Source organism: Nilaparvata lugens, chromosome 2, assembly GCF_014356525.2.
Source record: "Nilaparvata lugens isolate BPH chromosome 2, ASM1435652v1, whole genome shotgun sequence".
NCBI lineage: Eukaryota > Metazoa > Arthropoda > Insecta > Hemiptera > Delphacidae > Nilaparvata > Nilaparvata lugens.
In genome coordinates this window covers 99,514,665-99,538,030 of record NC_052505.1, presented here as the reverse complement: position 1 = coordinate 99,538,030, position 23,366 = coordinate 99,514,665, and the positions used below count along the sequence as shown (strand labels likewise).

General features: G+C 34.3%; 1 protein-coding gene across 2 annotated transcripts; it reads right to left on the bottom strand.

The window, feature by feature from the left end:
* Positions 1 to 814: 814 nt before the first annotated feature.
* LOC120350090 (neuroglian-like) lies at positions 815 to 23,158 on the bottom strand. 2 transcript variants are annotated; one of them, XM_039422252.1, is made up of 8 exons: positions 22,973 to 23,158; positions 19,288 to 19,558; positions 17,708 to 17,872; positions 16,070 to 16,236; positions 12,899 to 13,109; positions 9,585 to 9,688; positions 6,289 to 6,404; positions 3,734 to 4,321 (listed from the first exon to the last, which is right to left on the bottom strand). In XM_039422252.1, the coding sequence occupies exons 1-7, from the start codon at positions 23,121 to 23,123 to the stop codon at positions 6,304 to 6,306; spliced, it is 1,170 nt and encodes a 389-aa protein (XP_039278186.1). In that variant the 5' UTR covers positions 23,124 to 23,158; the 3' UTR covers positions 3,734 to 4,321; positions 6,289 to 6,303. The 2 variants fall into 2 exon arrangements, with proteins under 2 accessions (XP_039278185.1, XP_039278186.1); XM_039422251.1 differs by lacking the exon at positions 6,289 to 6,404 and having other exon boundaries at positions 815 to 4,321.
* Positions 23,159 to 23,366: the final 208 nt, after the last annotated feature.

The window sequence follows — 23,366 nt, the reverse complement described above, 5'->3', positions numbered from 1 at the left end:
CAAAAACTCTAAAATGTGTTTTCTAAGCTTTACTAGCCAGAATTTCAAAAATACGGTACAGAACTTTCACCAACTGGCTTACCCTATTGAAGTAATTCATTCTCATTGGAAAATATATCATTGAATAGATAAAAATTTGTTTCGTTGATAGGGAAAGCTAATAATACGAAACAAAATTTCCACCTCTCAGAAAGACTACGGTCCCAATTACAATTTACAATACTTTACTATAATACTACGCTAGCTACAATCAGTTTGAAGTGACCTAATTTATTACAATCATTTTTTTCATGATGGTGATGATTTGTGATTGATTGGCAGTGTAACCAATGAGAATAATAAAAAATTTTGATGAGTGTGTGTGAATGTTTTCAGTATGAAGAACAGAAAATCATTGATGACAGTTTTCAAAACATAATTTTTGCAGCTTATCAATATTATTAATGATTACATCATAAAGATACTAAGCCGCGGATAAATTTGTTCGATTTTTACATCATTAAGGTGCCTTACTTCCTAAGGCACTTGTGCTATCATATCAGTATGATTGCATAATCAATAAAATACAGTATCATGATAGAAACGCGCGAAAATTCTCAAAACATCAATAATAATAAAACTATATATATTATATATATATACTTGAAAAGACTTTCTTTTATATAAAAAGCTTATAGGTACTAATATATTTTATCATAATTCAATATAAATAGTGTAAAGATAAATTAATCATTAATCTTTGACAATTTTTTTGAAAGTTTTATAAAAATAAAAAAATACAAAAGTATAAGAAGAGATAGACTATATCATTACAGACAATAGTGGAAAAATATTGTTAACACAAGAACGTTTACTAAATCGTGTGAGAGATAGAGAGAGACAGGCAGATAGCGAGTACTTGATATCAATAATAAATAGAGAAAGTAAATACCTCTGAATAGAAAAATAGCAAGCAAATTATCAAATTATAAAAAATAAACATATTAAAATAGATTGTAAAATTGAAAAAATTGACTTTTTATTTTCATCAATCATTCTTCTGTTTTATTGTCTTGTTGAACAATACACACTAATGATTGACAAGTTTATACCAAATCACAAAAAAAACTCAAAAAGTTTGGATAAGATGTGATGAATGTAAGCTAATATTCTAAAAGTCTACTATTACAAAAAAAATATAAAAAAGTTTAATTAGACATTATACTTGTTAATCTATGTACTAGGTGATAAAATTAATTCAAAAGATCATCATTGAACGTCTGCCTTGCATTCTCAATGTCTGATTTTATCAATGTTTATCATGATATTTATGGTTAATAACCATAGATATTTAATAAATAATCAAAATCACAATATTCACAATAGAACAGAGTCAATTTCCATCTTAATGATAATACAACTTAATCCAATCATACAAATAATTGAGGTTTTTAACTCATTTATTCAAGATAGTATCATAATAAGATAAGCTTCTATTTAATAATCTTGATATTTCTAATCATGTTAAAAGTAGTAAGTAGGCATATACTACTTGGGTAGAAGTAAGTAGTTACCTCTGATAGCTGTGAATCAGGATTTTTTTATCAAAGGAAAATTTATTGAATTTAACATAGATATCAACATCAGATTGTGTCAATAAATATGAAAGTTCAGAATAAATTTTAAATATCATTTACTGAGATAAATGTAGGAGAAATCAAATCTATTCTACTGTCGAAAGACTAAATATTATTAAAAGCATCACCATTTTGTGATATAAGTGATAAGGACTTTAAGTATGATCAACAATATAAAAGTTATCAGTACATATATTATCAATTTTCTCCATTTTATTGTCTTATATGATCGCCTTTATTCAATTCATTTCATTGGATTTATAAGATTTGAAGATATGAATTCACAAATTAAATTGATAGCATCTTATTAATTAATGAGATTGCAAGACAGAGATTCAGTTCTATTTTAAATTAAAAACACTGAAAATATCATAAATCTATTACTTGCTTTTCAGATCTTTTGAAACGAATGCATTCTGACTGTCTACTCTGTCTTTTTGTGACAAAAACTTTACAATTATCGATACAATATCAACTGATTGTAAACAAATATACAATAACATATCCATATCCCTATTTTCCCGAAAAGGCTTTCATAGCCAACCTATTTCATAGCCTTAACCTGTTGTTTGATTACACTTTCGATTTCAGATTTCCAACTTTGAAATTTTCAAATTTCTAGTTTCCAAATCAAACAACGTTATCTCAACACCCAACAACAATAATATTACTAATACTATTAATAAAAATATATATTAATAATAATCATAATGTGCATCATCATCATAATCACACAATAGAAAGCGTGCCAAAATTAAACGCATAAAAAGCCGAATCTCTAGTCCACAATATTTCGCTTGAAATTTTCCAAAATCAGTTCCTTGAGATTTTCCCCTGATTTTCATCTCTCTTTAGAAAAACAAGATGGAGTCGTAGTTAGTAGTAGCACTTTCACAAACACTTAAGCACTGACAACAATGAATTATTAATTTCATTAAAACTACGTTGCGAATTATTATTGTTAAAATGAAAATGTCAGTTCAAAATTTCTAATAGCTAACTAATAGACAACGATCTTACATTATATTACTATATTATTATAAAAATCAGTTTGACAATGTTCTTTTTACGATGCTTATAATAATTTGTAACATACGAACGCACAGTTCTTAAAAATGTGTGATGCTAAGCTGTTTCCATTATTTTACACGAGGATTCAATCACTCGGGTGTGTGTGCGTGCGAGCGTCTGTTTATTTCACTCCAACACTCTAAAATGGTCACTTGTGTAAAATAGCCTACTAGGAGATTGATTATGCTAGGTAATGGCAGTATTTCACATATATTATTATATCATCTCACACTTGGAAAATATACGTTCAGATTATCCAATAAAATAGAATAAATATAATTAATTACTGATATTAATAAAACACTTGAACAGAGTTAAAACATAGACAACAAGTCGAATAAAAAAATACTGTAAAAAACTGGAAGTTAAAAAAATACATAAAATGTTTTGTTAAGAAATCAATACTTTAAGGCAATAATATATTAATATGCAATTAGTACAGTTCATATGAAGATGACAGCATGTGATGAACAGACACGCTAACTCTACAATAGACTTAACTGCTGTCAATGAATGAGTTCAATCACCAAGAATCATTTGTTGAATAATACTTATTAAATTTAATTTACGATTAAATCTATAGGTTCAATGGTCCAGTAGATATAAAAACATAATCTATTTTTATGTAATTTATGAAACTAGATTTAGGAAATGTAAATGTTAAGGTCTATTGTCTCCTTTCACATTCCGTTTTTTAATTAGTGATTAACAAACGAAAACAATACTTATAGTAAAACAAACTGGAACCATAAGTTAAAAACGTTAGTTACGTAGACAAAACGTCAACAGAGTTAAAAAAACTTAGAAAATTACGTCAAACATAAAAATAACATCAGTCTTTATGCTGACTCACGCGCACACACACCCACCCAATCGAAGGAGCTGCCATATAAAAACAACAACCAAGTAAAACAACCATTCACGATAAAATATCATAACAAATCAATAGGGCGGAACGGTTAAAACTTATTATTGCTACAAGGTATTACCTCTATTTAGTCAGATTTGTGTGTGTGCTTCATTTAGTTGATCAAACTAGATTTTCAACAAATTTCAACTAGAGGGAATTAGCTACTTTCTTAAAAGTCACACTTGAAAATTCAAACTAGTTGAAAGTTGATAAAACCCAGTTGATTAACTAGTTTAAATAAGTAGTTGATGAACTAGTTTAGATAAGTAGTTGATTAACTAGTTGATCAACTAGTTGAAAACACCTAGTTTATAAACTAGTTGAGAACCCGCATAATAAACTAGTTGAAACATAAGTAGAAACTGAGTTGTTGTTCTATGAGGAATAAAGCTATCGTAAAATGATCAAATTTGTGCACATTTCACCTTTCTCCATTCGAAAGCAGGAACAAAGAGAAACATTCAATGAACAGCCGTGTGAAGTAGTAGAAGAAGATAATGAATAAGCACTTGCGCGTTTCTCTTATGTTTTCATCGTTGAGAAGGAAAAGCACTAAACGAGTGTTCGCTTGGCTGAGAGTTAATTCATTGTTTTGTTTTTTGGTATTTTAACGTTTACTACACATAGGTAGCAATGGCGGAAGGAGAAGGCTGCTCTTCCTGTTTCTTTTTACCGTTGTTTGGTCCGTACTGCCCGATAAACGAGCCGTCTTCGGTAAAACGTCCTGAAAAACGATTAGAAAATGTTAATATGGAAAATAAAAAAATACATCCATAACAGGAAAGCTGATATTGAAAATTTGTAGGATAGGAAAATAATTATTAAGAAAATTCATGGTCCAAGATCTAATAAAACTTGAGACCCTGATTCTCAACAGGAAAGCTATTTGGAATTTGTAGGATAGGAAAATAATTATTAAGAAAATTCATGGTCCAAGACCAAATAAAACTTGAGAACCTGACCCTCAAGAGGAAACCTGATATTTTAAATTCGTACGAGAATAGGAAAATAATTGAAAAAAATCATGGTCAAAGATCAAATACAACAGTTGCTGATTACAAAAAACAAATTTGATAAACATAATATTAGCAACACAAATGAAAAAAATGTCTTCAAATCTCTCATATCACGAGGCTTCCCGATGATAGAATAACCAAACAATAGTAGATTATGTATCAAAGAAATAGTAGTCTAATAGTAAACTATGTTGTATCTCCATTTTGCTAATGAATGGGAATTGATTCAAAATGTTGAAAAATATCTATATACTGATGCCCACGTTATAATGCCATTGAAGTAAGATAGGAGAATAGCGATGCCGATTCTCTGCCTTGACACTGCCTTCTATACCAGATAGCAGATACCGGTATGTATGATGTAATATCAGCTGTTAATTCATGTTAAAAATAATTTTATTATTCAATTATACTTCTACATTGTTGAAAAACGATCTAGCAATGTTTTGGAGCTACAAAAGGATAGCGCTATCTACTTTGTTAAATGATAGACAAGGAAGCAACACCAATGTTAATCAAATACTGCCATTATAACGTGGATCTCACTATAGACAAAGCGCGAGTAATCTATACTATAATAAAGGAAAGAGCTGGCTTGTACACGTACGGGATAGGCAAAATATGTTTGACTTATCATCACCTCTCAACTACTGGACTGATTAAATTGAAATTTTGCATACAGATTCTTAATTAACTAAGGATGGTTATAGGCTTATTTTCAATTCTTCAAGATTTCATTACGTCGAGTTTTCAGTTTGTCAAGTTTTAAAATGAACCCTTGCGGAGCACAGGTTACCTGCTGAAATAAAATGTTAATAGAGTATACGGTAAATAACTCCCATGTCATCGGATGGGCACGTTAAACTGACGGTTCTGGCTGATATATAACAGTCATGAGGGCCATTGACGGCTTAAATTATAATATATTCAGTCTAAATGGGACCTTCCCGTAAGGGAATCTCCACCAACAAAGATCATACAAATTTACTTCTTACAGTCAATAACCTTGCAACAGATCAACTCTATCTCAAAGTGTAATTTATGAGTATAGTGAGGTCCACGTTATAATGACAGTATTTGATCAACTTTGGTTTTGCTATCCTTGTCTATTATTCGACAAAGCCGGTGGTACTATCCTTTCCTAGGTCCACAACGATGTCAATTATGTTTTTGACAGTGTTGAAATATAATTAATTAATGCAGAGAATCGGCATCGCTATTCTCTTATTTTTATCCACTGTCATTATAACGTGGACCTCACTAAAAAATGTTTCATAAGTATAGTAAGTGGTTTCATTGTATAGTTAGTTGTAAGCATGTTATTTTAGTTGGTCTTCATTTCAAGTATTTTGATGCTATATTCCTATCTAATGAATATTGACCTAGACCAAATCTCAAAGTCCAATATTACTAAAAAGTTTCTCAATTAAAGACAGTTGTTTCTTTCTATAGCTAGTTGTCAACGTCTTAGTCTTCATTCTCAGCACTTTTACGCTGTATTTCCTACCTAATGAATCAACTCAACCTAGACCAAATCACAAAGTTTAATATTAATAAGAAGTTTCAATTTTTAGTTAATCGTTTAGTAAAGTTAATCGTTTCATTCTATAGTTAATTGCCAGCGTGTTAGTTTGGTTAGTCTTCATTTTAAGCACTTTGTTGCTGTATTTCCTACCTAATGAATATTGACCTAGACCAAAGTGGCAAAGCCGCCTCCCGATGATGTCTCTCCCTGTTTCTTCTGCTGCTTACCATACAGACCAATAAACGAGCCATCCTCGTTCATGCCTTCTGCAATTTACAATGAAAACGTGCAACATAAAATAACAAAATAAAATTGAAAAACAAAAAATGAAATTATAAAAAACTGAAATGAAGATGAAAAAATAATTGGAACATGTAAACGAAAGAATCTCTTTTGTCGCTTTTACAATTTATAATAAAAAAACGAGCAATATGAAATAACTAAACTCAAAACTTAAAAAAAAGAATAATATAAAAGTCAATAATGCCTAGTTCACACAGTGCCAATTGGCAAGACAATATTGTCAGAAGACAACTGACTGGCATGAAATTAGAGTCTTCGTCTGAACACTTCAGGCCAATTGCCCTGCCTATTGGTCTGAAATTCAACTGTCTCCGGGAGTAGACTGAGGACAGTCAATTGAGCCCAGCGTGCCCCTCCACCACTCGGAATCTCAGTTGTCGCGACAATTGGCGCCGTGTGAACGGTGTAGGCCAGTAGCGCTGTCTTGCTTTTGTCGGTTCAGTCACAACAGACACAACACCTGACGAGCGTTCGACCATGTTCAGCTATCAACACTGCCGTGCCAATAGTTGGCCACGAAAAACATCTTCTCGTTCAACTGGCCTGGCCTCCGAAAATCCGCAACCACGTGAAGACAATTGTCCAAAGACAACTGTCTCGCCAATATTGGCGATGTGTAAACTAAAGTGAGGTCCACGTTATAATGACAGTATTTGATCAGCTTTGGTTTTGCTATCCTTGTCTATCATTCGACAAAGCCGGTGGTACTATCCTTTTCTAGGTCCACAAAGATGCTAATTAAGTTTTTGACAGTGTAGAAATATATTAATTAATGGAGAGAATCGGCATCGCTATTCTTCTATCTTTATCCACTGCCATTATAACGTGGACCTCACTATAGGCTTAAGGGTCGCTTTCTCCAAAGTTGGTTTGACTATTAAACCCGTTTAAACAATGTATGGTTGGATTTATTATGTGTTTCAATTGGGTCAGCTGATGGTTGAAACTAGTTTTTGGGTTTTTTTTTAGAAATGAACTAGTAAAGCTGGATTCTCACATATCAGCATCAGTGAACATGTCCGACACAGAGAAGATATAATTCACATGTGTTCTAAATACATTATTTTCTACACAGCCCGGCCGAGCGAGAATGAATAGTCCTATTAGAACACATGGGAATAATATTTTCACTGAACCGGACACGTACACCGATACTGATTTTTGTGGGATCTGCTATTGTCATCCATAAATTTCAAATCTATTATTAACTAAACAAAACTTTTCTATCAATTTGCAACAGGAACGATCAAAATTAAATTGATGATTCAAACCTCTTCAAATGAAGAAAAAAAATGACAGACTTGTTGATGATAAAATTGAATTTGAAACTCGGGATAGAGTTTTTGAAATATGAAAATCAATATTGATTTCAAACGAAATCAGGATCAATATTTTTAGATTAAAACGAGAGTGGGCTTTCAAGTAGTGATTTTGATACTCTAATGCCCGGTTGCAGAGTCGCTACATAAAGTCACCCATAGCTAACAGAGCCATTAGTTAACAACTGGCCCATAAATAACAGCGGTTTAATGAGTTAACAATGTTTGAAATGATAAAAATTAATGAAAATTGATATTAATCTCCACAAATAAAAGGTTTATAAAGGTTTACAAGACGTGCTTTTGAAACTCTCATAGCGGATAATTGAATGACAAAATATTTTCAAATGATATTTCATCAATTTTGAAAACAATATTGCAACTAAAGCGGTCCCTGGACATTCAATATTATTGTACAATACCAATACCTCCATATGACATAAGGCCACGCAGCTAGAATATATAGGTCATATAAACGGGGCCTGATGATATAATTAGTAGGTACTATAATAGGGAAAAGATGGCATAAGAAGATATCCCATGGTAAGGTCGTTCAAGTGCCAAATTTCAAGCAGTGCCAAATCTCAAGTCAATTACTGTCGACTACTGTCAATTATTAATGTTTTGGCCGGGTGAGAGTTTAAAAACGGCACAGTATGAGAGACTACCAGCGTCACATGGCTTCACGAAAATAGCTACGTAGACTATCAGCTTGAGTGAAAAGGGAAATTTGGAACATAAACGTCCTAAACCATGGTACTATATGATACTATATTGTACAATAACATTGACCGTCTAGCGACTTTTCAAGAGTCTCTTCACACTTAGTTACGCTCCCTCAATACGTTTTCGGAACACGTAGATGTCCTATCTCCCAAAAATTGAAAGCTACGCTACGCTGGTGGATTTAAAATTGGGAGGTATTCAGCGTAACGTAGTCAAGTGTGAAGAGACCTTGAAAAATTAAATTTACAACATAAAAAACAAACTTACAAAATCAAAAAGGACTTACAAAATCAAAAACAAACTTAGAAAAAAAACAAAATTAAAAGTGGATATATATATATATATATATATATATATACAGATTTATCATAAAAGAATGGTGCGGTTTCGAACATGGTTTAAAGAAACACCAAATTACTTACAGTTGATGTTGTTTATTCATCTAATTTGTCGTCTCAGGCAGTTTTTTACATAATTGATAAATTTAAATATGTGCGCCTTTAGTCGTTCGACAAAATATCCAAACGATAATCAATTTCTCTCCAAACATTCGCTAACATTTCATTGGTTATGGTTGTCATTGCTTCATTAATCCTGTTTTTAAGTGGTTTAGGTAGATTTTTTCTTGTAAATTTACATCAAAAACATTGTTTATTCACAAGAGATCGCGAACTGAACCACTTTAAAACAGGATTAAAGAACCAATGACAACCATAATCGAAGAAATGTTATCGAATGTTAAGAGAGAAATTTATTATCGTTTGGACATTTGTCGAGCGACTAAGGGCGCACTTATTGAAAGTTATTAATCATGTAAAAAAACTGTTTCAGACGACAAATTAGGTGAATAAAAAACATTAACTGCAAGTAATTTGGTTTTTCTTTAAACAATGTTCAAAACCGCACCATTCTTTTATGATAACCCTGTATATATATATGCTTATGCTTTTTTCAGGCCCAGTTCAGTAATAAAACACACAAACAACAACATTATAGACAAACTAATGAATCAAACGTACATATAGGGTTTATAATATTCAGCATAAATATGTCTCAAAAGTGAATGAGGGAGTTTATAGAGTGGAATGACTGAATTACCTGTGTCTCCTTCACCGTACTCGGCCATCGAGTCAGTGTCGCTCTCTGGAGCTGCCTTCGGGTCACTACTCATCGACCCACGTCCGTGCGACTTGTTGTCCAAACTGCAAACAATTTTAAAAACATGTTGAATAACTTTCAATACAGAGCAGTGGTAATAAATAGTTAACGAAAATCAAAATTGAAATCGATAGTACTTTATCAAAAAGGACTTCATTATTCAACGGCTATTGCAGATATAGTTGCTTCTGCTACTGCAACTACTGTATGAATACAGTGCAATGCGTTAGTTTTGATTTTGGGGCAGACGAGCAAAGCAGTTTCAAACTACGCTCAACGTAGACGGATGTTTAAATAAAGATGGATTCTCACACAACAGCGACTGTGAACATATAATTCCCATAAGTTCTAATTGGACTATTCCCACCCATCTCGGCCAAGCTAAAGTCTGAGATATATTACTTTTAACATGAAGAGGAGAAACTCATTTCTCCCTCCACAGTTTGTAGCGTAGACACAGACAGACATCCTGCGCACAATTGGATGCGCCGTGTCATTTTGCTTCATGCTCTTGTGTTGAAAACAATATTATACCTGCTGACCAGTATATGACTTGGAACATTGCCAGCAATAGCTGGAAGGGGAGTGTTGGTGCGTCGCGTTGCAAAGCTCTCACACAGACACAAGAAGGAGAATGCTGCTAGGTAGTGGGAGTGATTAGTGGAGGATAGAGCATCGGACCTCTCCGTCTTCGAGAAAGAGCCGTGTTAAAAGTAATTTCTCTCCCACTTTAGTATGAATCATCCCATTGTAGTCTGAAAAACGTTCTATAAACTTTCTCAAATTTCTGATTTAACCACAAAATTGTATGTAGAATATTCCCCGATATTCCAGTAGCGCTGAAAAAGTTTCAGGGTTGTAGGTTTAAAATTAAATTCATTTTTTTATAAAATTCAGAGGATCGCGAGAATATATGTTTCTCTTTTAAACATCACTTCTCTCAGAATCATGGGGTGTCGTGATAAATAAGAATTTTACAACAAATAATGAGGAGAATGTCTCCTTTCTATTTGTGTCTTGATCTATTTTATTCGATCTTTAGTTATTTTTCAATTATTTATCATGTTCATCACTCAATGTCAAGTCATTTCGAAAAGCAAACATAAAATTTTCTACAAGCTAGAAACGTTTTTGTTTAAAAAAAAGTGGGTGGTAAAAGCGGGAAAGTTTCTCAGAAATAATTGAAATTCTTTTTCCAATTGTTAAAAGTAGTCAGAAAAAAGAGAAACCGATCAAATTCTAGGAAGTATTTTACAATATTCAATGTAGAGCCTCTAATCGATGCACACTGTTATCATATCAACACTGATTGGATGAATGAATGAATGACTCTACTCTTATTTTACCTTTTTCTTTCAATTCTTTTTTTTGTAGACCAGCTTTTCTTAATTGTATTCTAATGATAATATTTTGTGTTAGTTGTATTATCCTATATATATCCTATACTATTAAACGAGCAATTTTTGTTTATATATCTGTATGTCACCGGTTCTCAAAAACGGCTCTAAACGATTCTCACGAAATTTGGAACATAGTAGCTTTATAATATAAAAATTCGATTGCACTAGGTCTCATCCCTGGGAAAACTCGCTGAAGGTCATTAGAAGGATAATACCTATCCATCCTTGGAAAAACAGCTTATAATTTCTTCGTCTGTCGATAATGGAAGTGAGTGAGCAAGTGCAAGTGTCTGGGATTGAGGCAAAATTATGACGCAGCTGTTTAACTATTGCAATCATTCAGTCAGGTACTTAGTGCCGGTTTAATTTTAATCCTGATGAATTCCAGAAGAACCAATAGAGAAGCCGTCTTTTTAAAATGGCTTTCTCTTATTTGGTTCACATCAAATTAACAAGGATTAAAATTTAACCAGCTTTTGTGCAACTGGGCCTTTGTGAGAGATTTTTGCATTCCAATGGGAATTTATCTCAATTCACTGTGATTAAATAGAACCTTTCTGTATAAACTATGAATATCATTATAATTTCCTCTTTCGTAATAAATTTTGCTATGCTAGAGCTAAGCTCGGTCCCCCGATCTTTTATCTTACATTCTAACTTATGTAATCTTAGTGCATTTGTGCTATGCCTGTAGCACTCATATAAGTATGTATCAATTAGGGATGTCAATCCCGGGATCCCGGTCCATTTTTGATACCTAACAATCCCGTGATTTTTCAGCGTCAATCCCGGGATTTTCGGGATTGTAAACCTGAAATTGTGAATCATATTTTTCCAAAAACAATTCAATAGGCTATGGAATTTATTTACGGCGATGAATATGAGTTTCTATAACTAATTTATTGTTCTAAATGTTTGACTAATTTATTTTATAGGCACAGCCTACAGTTGCATAGCCTATACATAATAATGATTGTATACTGTACTCTTTACTGGCTTAATAGAATTCGCATAATTGGCAGAATGGTTGTTATGCCTCTACGTTTGTTTCTGTTTACACAGCACCACAATTACCAGTCTAGACGGCGTAATATTTGCAATAGTGCTAATGGCATTTCCTTGAAATGCATTCCGAACTTTGAAAAGACTTCAGAAATCAGAATTAAAAATGCACTACGATTCACTCTCTGTCTAATTATTCCTCTCCTCTTCTCTTTCTCTATTATAAGTAGAATATCTAGTTGAAGTAAATATTATAGTTGGCTCTACGAAATTTAATTTAGTAGTGTAGTGGTTCAGCTTTCGCGTTGTTTGGTCGGTATGGCGTCACGGTCTTACAAAAAGTATTCTATTTTATTATTAATATTATTAACTTTACAGTATTTGACGTAATTAAAGTGTGAGCTCTATCCCGTCCTGATGTAGGATAGAAATGCTTTTGTTTTACATAAAAAAAGACTCTGATGAGTTATCTTGCTTTCCTCAGTTCTCACTATCATCTAGGATACAGCAAATTTAAGGTAGGACGTGGAATAAAACAGTTAGTTACTCCTATAATCTTGAAAACATTTATAGAAATAGAATGTTAAATTTTAATATTCCCAATTATTTTTTTTTTCATTTTAATAATAGCCTCTCCCTCTTTAATGGGCCCTTTTTCATCTCCACACACTGTTACTGAACATGTAATTGAGGTGGAACAATTGGTTAAAAATGCATTAAACTGATTTTTGCCAATCTCGGGATTGATATTGGATAATCCCGAAATACCGGGATTGGAAATCAGTCCCGGGATTGACATCCCTAGTATCAATGAATAAATGTATGAGTGAATGCATGAATGAATGAACTTACGGCTGCGAGTACTCCATGAACCCTGGTTCGTCGGGGTAGTCGTGACGACCGTGAGCCGCCTCCCTCTCATGGACGGCGTACTTGCCTCCGCGGTTGCGCTTCACTATGCACACCAGGATCAGCACCAGCAGCAGGAAGGCGATTGCCAACATCATGCCTATGAACCAGCCCGCTGTTGCCACGTTCTCTTTCGGCTGGATTATTGGCCCGTCTACAAACATAAACAACATCCAACATAAGAATTTACATTTCACAATGGGTTGATTGAATACTAACTAGAATCAAAGAGAAAATATATCAAAATTGGATGATACTGTATCATTTATGGTGATACAATAGGGAAAATGATATGATACTGTATCATATTGGGCCATATGAATGAAACCAAATCATATGCTCATGAGCATGGAGCATAAGGTTTTTTCGCCACACTGCACAGAAAGCAGCTGTTTTCCAGTCCCTACGTAGATCTGAAAGACATTGTTTGCAGACGACTCTCGTCTGACGTCAGAACAGGTTTCTTTCCGGCCTAGGCCGGAAAGAGTACCCTTTCCAACTGCTAACATGGAACTAAGAAAGGTGATCATAAAACAGCTGATCAAAAAACTTTTCATTATTTGTGTTCATATTCAATAATTAAAACATCTATAATAATATCATCTTATTGTCATTTGAAAGAATAAAAAAGTATAAACTCAACCTCCCACATAATTGAACATAATCTTTTAGGTTTTATTTAGACAAATCAGAATAAAAAATAAAAATACTTGGACAATTTCCTGATATTCAGATTACCTCAGATTTGCTAGAGCTATCACCTTCCACTTCTGCTTTCGGAAGTGCTTAGTAAACAACTATTCTCATATATATATATATATATATATATATATTATATATATATATATATATATATATTGTTTATTTTTGTGTGTGGCGAAAAATAGCGTTCGCACCACGGGCAAAAATGTTTTTCCGACTCTCAATTTTTTCTAACCGATTTCGAGCCGGAAAAATCTCATTTTCTGCTCTAGGTGCGAAATATACTATTCTCATAAGCATTAGGTAGAAGCATAAGCATTTGCTCATTTTTATATGAATAAGCTTTACCTTATGCTCCTGAACTCTGGAGCAAATGCTCACGTATTTTAAAGATTTTTCATCAGCTGATTCGCCTTTGTGGCCTTACTTTGTTTTTATTTTTATAGCTCACGTAAGCGCTAAATATGCAAGTATAGACACTGCTTGTGTTTGCCTCATCTGCTCTCTTCTCTATCCATGAATTGAATTTTAGGTTATAGTTGAGTTCTGAATTTTGAAATAATTGCGTGAAAAAATGTCATCTCTATAATCATTTTTAGCATAATCTTATAATCTCAATAGCCTTCTTGTAATCGTCTACACTCTCTTCTTCTTAAATGCCTATTTACTATTCTGTGATGGCTATCTTTATATCGGATCATGGTTGAATCTAAAAAGAGTTTTACAGTTCTCAACTGTTGGTTGTGATCGTATCTGGCAGAGTTTCCTCTTACTCACACGAATTAGTTGAGCCATTTTACTACTGTATGAGCAAAAGGTGGAAAGCTGCTCCAGACTAGACTTCAAAAGTTGAGCAAATGCTCTAGTTTATTCATACACTTTTGAGCATAAGTTTCAACTTTTGAGCAAATGCTCAAACTATTTTTTTGATGAGCATGAGCAAAAGGTTTTGCTCACGTTTATTCATAGAAAATGAAGCATATGCTCCATATTTTAGAAGTATAAGCAAATGCTCAACTTTATTCATATGACCCATTGTTTTGATACTGTATCATTTATGATGTTACAATAGGGAAAATCAATCAATCAATAATCTTATTCAATTCAAAACAAAATATATAAAGGAAATCAAAATACAAAAAATCACAATCGAAAATAAGTTTTTAATAAAATACAAAAACAGGCTTCATGGTGGGGTGTGCTAAAAAGAAAAAAGGAGGAAGAATACCTAGCCAACTATGGTTTCCCATGTAATAGGCTGGTAGAGGGTATAAAAGTAAGGAATGAAAGGGTAAAGAGGAGAAGGAAAGGGAAGTATTGGAGAAGACTGGAAAAAGGAGAGAAGAAAAATGAGATGATACTGTATAATATTGTTTCGATACTGTATCATGTGTGGTGATATTGTATCATTTATGGTGAAACAATAGAAAAAATGAGATGATACTGTATAATATTGTTTTGATACTGTATCATGTGTGGTGATACTGTACCATTTATGGTGATGCAATAGAGAAAATGAGATGATACTGTATAATATTGTTTTGATACTGTATCATTTATGGTGATACAATAGAGAACTAACATGAGCTTCACATAATACTTATTATATTTTTTTGATACTGTATCGTGTGTGGTGATACTGTATCATTCAAGGTGATACAACAGAGAAAAGTTAGCTTAAGAATATACCCCTGGTAAAGGTTGTTTATGTTCCAAATTTCTAGATGATTTTTGTTTCTCAATCCAATTATTACTGTCGACTAAACTGTCTATTATTAATGTTTTGATAGAGTGAGAGTGTAAGAATGGCACAATATTAGATTAGATTAGAGTTCTTTATTTAGGTAAGTTACAATATTTACTGGCTTATACACTAATTTACATTAAATTACAGTATTGCTAATATTATTCAACGAATTTTACAAAGTATTAAAATTCAATCAATGAGAATAAAGATTTAATGCAATTGGAATAACCATAATATAATATTGTGATGTAACTTCATAAATCGGCGATGTTTCAACAAATAATTAAATAATTCTATGCTATCCTATTCTATGCTGAAGATTGAATGCAATTGGAATAACGATAATATAATATTGTTAACGCTCTATACCATGGAATATCTTCTATGCTAGTATCTAATGGCTAGCAACTAGCCATCAGTTCGAAAATTCAGTTGAATAATCATTTGTGCTAGTTCTAAGTACTTGTAAAACATTTTTAGACTGTATTTTTATGTATCTTATTCAAAATGTTTTCCGTTGTCTCTTGTATTTGTGAAGGCGACAAAATGGGGTTACCTGTTGTCTCCATAAATAAATACATAGAATACAGATTTATGGTTTGACTCACCGACAGTGTACGTGTCATTTATTTAAATAAATAAATATAATACAGATATTGACTGACCGACAGTGTAGGTGTCAATCTCCTCTGGTTCTGACTCAGTCATGTATTCCCCGTCCACCGCCACCACTCGGAACTCATAGGTTTCACCCGGCTTCAGAGACCTGATGATTGTGTAGTCCTCGTCCAGTGTATTGGCAGACTCCGAATACATCGTTTCGTCTTTCAACCTGTTTACGACAAGAGCAAAACAAATTTAACTAGATTGTTCCGTCTTCCAACCTGTTTATGACAACACCAAAACAAATTTAACTGCATTTTCCGTTTTTCAACCTTTTTGTGACAACAGATTCATCTACATTGTTCCGTCTTTCAACTTGTTTTTGACAACACCAAAATCAATTCAACTACATTGTTCCGTCTTTCAATTTGTTTTTGACAACACCAAAATCAATTCAACTACATTGTTCAGTCGTTCAACTTGTTTGTCACAACACAAAAAAAAATCCTTGTCAAAATCTTGTTCAGTTTTTAAACCTGTTCGTGACAACACCGAAACAAATTAAACTACATTGTCCCGTATTTCAAACTGTTTGTGACAATACCACAAAAAACAACTACATTGTTCAGTCTTTCAAGATTTTTGTTATAAATCCAAAACAAATTCAACTACATTGTCCCGTATTTCAAACATTTTGCGACAAAACCAGAACAAATTAAACTATTTGAGATTACCAAGAATAAACTAAAGCTGTTGTAGTTTGTGGTTGTTTGGAAATTTTCGGCACAAAATTTCAATATTCAATTCAATATTATTGAAATTATCAAGCTTCCAAGTTTTTTTTCGGCTTTCTAACAACATAACTAAATTTAAAATTGTTATTACTCATATAAATTATTCTTAAGGAGTATTCTCGGACCAGAAATGTGAAGTGTGTGGCACACATAACCTTTTGGACTTCATTACCATCAAAATTTTCTTGCCTACTCAGTGCTGAATAATGAGTTGTTTTTTCTGGCTCTAAATTTTGTAAAATTATTCAAAAATTTTCCCAATTAATGGTGATTTGAGTGTGATATTTTTGTTTTTTAGTTTGTTTTCAACCGTCAAAATTTAAAAAATTTTAGTTTTCGTCGTTTTTGAGTGAAAATGGACTAAATTTTAGTAAAGTGAAATCATTTTGGACTTTTAAAATGTTATCTAAATTTGGGAGACAAATAGTACAAGGAGTATCCTTAGTTTTTCTCTCCCAATTAGTGCTTCTTTGTGAAAAATATACATAAATAAATAAATAAAATAAATAAAAATTTGAAAGAGGAATAGTACAAGCTAAGCTTAGTACACCTCAGCCTCTTCTAAACTCCTCTTTCAGATTATGATATTTTTTATTATAGATCATTGAAATAATCGTATTGATAAATAAATTAAAATGGATAATAAATAGGGGTCACTAATTCTGATACTGATAAGTGTGCCTCTGGGTGGATACCGTGAACTGCTCCAAGATCCACTCTTTGTTTACATTGTTTCTCGGCTCCCAGAGCAGACTATAATTATTGATTCTATTTAATTGATCAAACTCCTTGCATCTATAATTGATTTTATTGAATTGATTGAACTCACTGCATACTATTGATCGAATTGAATTGATTGAACTCACTGCAGACTATTATTGATTTTATTGAATAGATTGAACTCACTTGTACTTGACGAAGAAATGCGATCCGGGCTTGCCTTCTAGGTTAGGCTGCCAGACCACCTTGATCTTGGCATAGCCGTTGTCGGAGGGCAGGCGAGCCCACGTGAAGCGAGGAATGTCGGGCGGCGCTGACTGCGAGGCACGGGTGCGTTGCTCGATGAAATACCTGCCAAAACAAACGTTGCTTTCAAAACTTACAAAGATTTAAATTATAAAAGAACAATTCATGTTTTAAAAAATGAGTTACTCTTGTCGGGTACCTTCATTTCATTGACCAATATCATAGAGTCAAAGTTATTTATTCGACAAACAAACATTCAAAAAAATCTTAATCTATATTCTTAGAACAATGTACAATCAAAGTTTGTGTTCAAATATCCTATCCAATGTAAGGGGTAACTTTACATTAACGAATTATTCAACAAAGGAAATTATGACGATCATTAACATAGCCATGTATTATTACAGCAAGGATTAATTTGTTTAAATATTTCGAATAACAGTATCCATGATTTTGGAACCGTATAAAGACGCCCATTATAGCCAAAACAATTGAAGATGTGGCACCCTATGAACATACCATTACAGCCAATTCTATTGAAGAAGTGGCACAGTGTGAACCCTCACATAACAATTAATGCTATTAAAGTTGTGGCACGGTGTGAACATTCCCCTGACAACCAATGCTATTGAAGAAGTGGCACCGTGTGAACACTCCCATAACAACCAATGCTATTGAAGAAGTGGCACCGTGTGAACACCCCCATAACAACCAATAATATCTGATGGATTGCACCGTGTGAACATCCCCATAACAACCAATAATATCATAGAGATGGCACCGTGTGAACACTCCAATAGCACCAATAATATCGAAGAGGTGGCACTGTGTGAACACTCCCATAACAACCAATGCTATTGAAGAAGTGGCACCGTGTGAACTCTCCCATAACAACCAATGCTATTGAACAAGTGGCACCGCGTGTGAACACTCCCATAACAACCAATAATATCGGAGAGTTGGCACAGTGTGAACACTCCCATAGCACCAATAATATCGGAGAGGTGGCACAGTGTGAACACTCCCATAACAACCAATGTTATTGACGAAGTGGCAATGTCTAAACACCCCCATTACAACCAATAATATCGGACAGGTGCACCATGTGAACACTCCCTTCACGACCAATGCTATTGAAGAATTGGCACCGTGTGAACACTCCCATAACAACCAATGCTATTGAAGAAATGGCACCGTGTGGACACTCCCATAACAACCAATGCTATTGAAGAAGTGGCACCGTGTGAACACTCCCATAAAAACCAATGCTATTGAAGAAGTGGCACCGTGTGAATACTCCCATAACAACCAATAATATCGGAGAGATTGCACCGTGTGAACATCCCCATAACAACAAATAATATCGGAAAGTTAGCGCAGTGTGAACACTCCCATAACAACAAATGCTATTGAAGAAGTGGCACCGTGTGAACACTCCCATAACAACAAATGCTATTGAAGAAGTGGCACTGTGTGAAGACTCCCATAACAACCAATGCAATCGAACAATTGGCACTCACCCTTCACCCTCGCCAGCCTGAGTAGTGGCCTTGATATGAATGCGATACTTGGTGCCCGACTCGAGGCCGGCCAGCTTGGCCCGCGTCTGCCTTGGATCGGATATTGCCGGGTTGCGTTCGTTCAGAATCCCCACCTTGGTACCCTTCACCGTCTGATAGTAAATTTTGTAGCCGGTCAGTATGCCGTTTGGCTGTTCGGGCTTCTTCCACACCAGGTAGAGCGCCGACGAACCCATGGGCACCGCCTCCAGCGATTGCACTGTGCCTGGCACTGAACAAACACAAATAAAATGTTAGAAAACATGTTACATGAAATCATCTGATATTCATTGAAATGTAAAGCTGCGTACACATATACGCTCTTCCAACCCGCACCGAGCATGCTCCTCCCTCGTACCGCCCTCGTTCCTCCATCGAACCACAGTCGCTCCGCCCACGCACCCATCATGAACGTTACGGAAGATGTTAGATCTTCTCGCGTTCCCCGGTCGAACCACTGTTGCTCGCCGGTCGATCATCAATCGCTCTGCTGGAGTGACGTTCGGTTGCGGAGCAGAGCGAAAGTCTGTACGCACCTTATGATTTCCTTCAAACTGACAGCATTGATAATAATTGACAGTTTGAAGTAAATCTTACAATGATATGATTGTTAGGGTGGCCAAGTGTAAGGAAAAGTGTGTTTGTCATGCATGTTGTGTCATTAGCGAAAGCCTTCCAACAAAAATCTGGTGTGGTACACTCACACAACTTTCCTTGCTCATTGAACTTAAAGCCTCATTCTTAAACGAGAATAATTCAGGGGAATAACATAATAGCGATTGGCGGTAACATATTTGAAACTAAGATCAGACTACTGTATATGTGTATATATAATTGTTTTCAGAGTTCTTTTTCCTTTGTGTGAATTGTGAAATTCGATGATTTTTTCTAAAGTCGTCAAAACAGCTGTTCTGCAGATGGATTATTTCGACTATGTGTTCTTTTTATAAACTGCTCTACCAGGTAGGTCCATTTCTCTAGGATGGGTTGGACCCCCATTAGTTTCTCAGGGAGGAGACTCATGCCAGTTGATAGAGCTGATAATAACTATAAAGGGTATGAATTTGAAAAAATCGGTCGAGTCATTTTTGAGAAAATCGTGAAAAACATGTTTTTTTAGTAATTATCCGCTATTTTTCTCAAGAATATTACGGAACTCCTGCAATTTTCCCCGAAATGAGACTCATGTCAGTTGATAGGGCTTCATGGTATAAATTTGAAGAAAGTCGTTAGAGCCATTTTCGAGAAAACCGTAAAAAACATGGTTTTTGAGTAACTATCCGCCATTTTTCTCAAAAATATTACGGAGCTCCTGCAATTTTCCTAGAAATGAGACTCATGTCAGTTGATAGGGCTTATAAATAGCTATCCATGATGTAGATTTGAAGAAAATCGTTAGAGCCGTTTTCGAGAAAACCGTGAAAAACATGTTTTTTTAGTAAGCATCCGCCATTTTTTCCGCCATCTTGAATTGAATTTCATTGAATTTCTTATTGTCGGATCCTCATGGTATAAGGACCTTAAGTTTAAAATTTCAAGTCAATCGGTTAATTAGGAATGGAGTTATCGTGTTCACAGACATACACAAAAAATCATGTTTTTGGACTCAGGGGACCTTGAAACGTATAGAAAACTTGGAATTAGGGTACCTTAATTTTTTTTGGAAAGCAATACTTTCCTTACCTATGGTAATAGGGCAAGGAAAGTAAAAAACAGCTGTTTGACAACAGCTTCTATAAATAAACAACCAATTATAATAAATAAACCACTGGAAAATTGCAAATAATAAATAAACCACTGGAAAATTGCAAATTATAAATACAAAAAAATCATTTAACGTCAAATAGTGCAGCGATGAAAAAACAACAAAAAATCTAAGATACAAAAACCTAACTTCAAACAATTTTGTTCGAAGCCTTTCTCTGTGATGACACAACAATGCATGATGACATGTGTGTACACACTTGTTCAATACACTTGTCCTATCGTTAGTAGCCACCCTAATAGTAACATGTGAAATACTATCTCCTTGGTGTTTTCGATCTACTACAGGGTGATTACCGGGAAACGCATGTTTTTCAAATAACGAGAACTATTGCAAATCAGAGTAAAAAATGCATTTATTAGTGAAAATGCAGTGTACACAATATGCAATTTCAAAATAAAATTACTTGTAAGGTGGAAAATGAAAATTACCTCTGTAAGGTGGTTGCCTGCTGCTTGGATACATTGTTGAAGGCATTCTTTAAAACTTGCTACGGATTTTGCTAACATGTCTCTAGGAATGCCATTGATTTCCTGGCAAATAGCTTTGGTGTGCAGACAATCCTCAAATACTGGCAGAGAGACCTCATCATAGCTTACGTGTTACTGTGTGGTGTGCAGTTTGTGAAAAGGGGATCATTGGTCCTTATTTTTTTGAAGACAACGATGGCAGAACAGTCACAGTGAATGCACAACAAAACCTGGATATGTTGAAAGAATATTTCCTGCCAGAGCTGCGCCGTCAACATATACAGATACGTAATGTATGGTTCCAACAAGACGGGGCAACAGCACATACGGCTCGCATTAGTATGGAATCCCTTCGGCAAACATTCCCTACAAGAGTGATCTTGCGTTTTGGTGATGTCACTTGGCCTTCTCGCTCACCGGATCTAACAATTCCAGATTTCTTTCTGTGAGGATTCTTGAAAGCTAGAGTGTACATAAACAAACCACGAACAATCCAAGAACTTGAAAAAGCTATTTGCCTGAAATCAATGGCATTCCTAGAGACATGTTAGCAGAATCCGTAGCAAGTTTTAAAGAATGCCTTCAACAATGTATCCAAGCAGCAGGTGACCACCTTAGAGATGTAATTTTCAAATAATAGATTGTAAGTAATTTTATTTTGAAATTGCATATTGTGTACACTGCATTTTCACTAATAAATGCATTTTTTACTCTGATTTGCAATAGTTCTCGTTATTTGAAAAACATGCGTTTCCCGGTAATCACCCTGTATTACTAATTTAAAACAATGATATACTATAATATATCAATTTATCACTGAAAGATTTAGGGTAGGCACACACCAGTTAGTCAAGACAAGACTAGTCACGATTAGTCACAATACTTCACATAGTTGCTTATGAAGACATGTCTAATTGCAATGACTAATAGGTATGTATTGCTTCATAAGCAACAATGTGAAGTATCGTGACTGATCGTGGATAGTCTTGTCTTGACTAACTGGTGTATGCCTACCCTGAGGCTGGGCGTACACCGGTTAGTCAAGACAAGACTAGTCACGTTTAGTCACAATACTTCACATAGTTGCTCATGTAGACTCATCTAGTTGCTCATGAAGTTGCTCATCTAATTGCAATGACTTAGGCTAGGCGCACACCAGTTAGTCAAGACAAGACAAGACATGATCAGACAAGTTTTGTCATTGCAATTAGACATGTCTTCCTAGGCAACTAAGTGAAGTATTGTGACTGAACGTGTCTGATTATATTGGATGATAATTTTCATAAAAAGTAAACAGGCTCTTTTGAAAATGTTTATTTTATGTGTAGTCGACGTAGTGAAATTAGGAACATAAACGCGCTATACCATGGAATATCTACTTATGTTATCTATTCTCTATGATAGAACTGACCTCCTTCGGGCGTGTCGAAGCTGAGAATGTCGCTGGGCGGTCCGTTGTACTGAGAGTTGTAGACGAGCACCCTGGCATAGTTCTTCGAGTGCGGCATGAACTTGGACACCAACGATCGAGTCGTGTCGCCCTTCACGTAGATCTCTTTCATGCCTTCCTCGCCGTCCTTGTCTGTCCACGTTTGAATCTAAAAACAAACAAATTGCAAATTTAAAAGCCTGGTGTGATACTTTCACACAACTTTCCTTACTCATTATTCTCAATTCAAATACATGATATACTACAACATAATAATATAAATAAAAATATAGATCTGAGTATCCTTTTTAAATTATTTCGTCACAACATGTTTCGGCTACTTTCAAGTCTCAAAATAGCATTAGTATGCGAAACA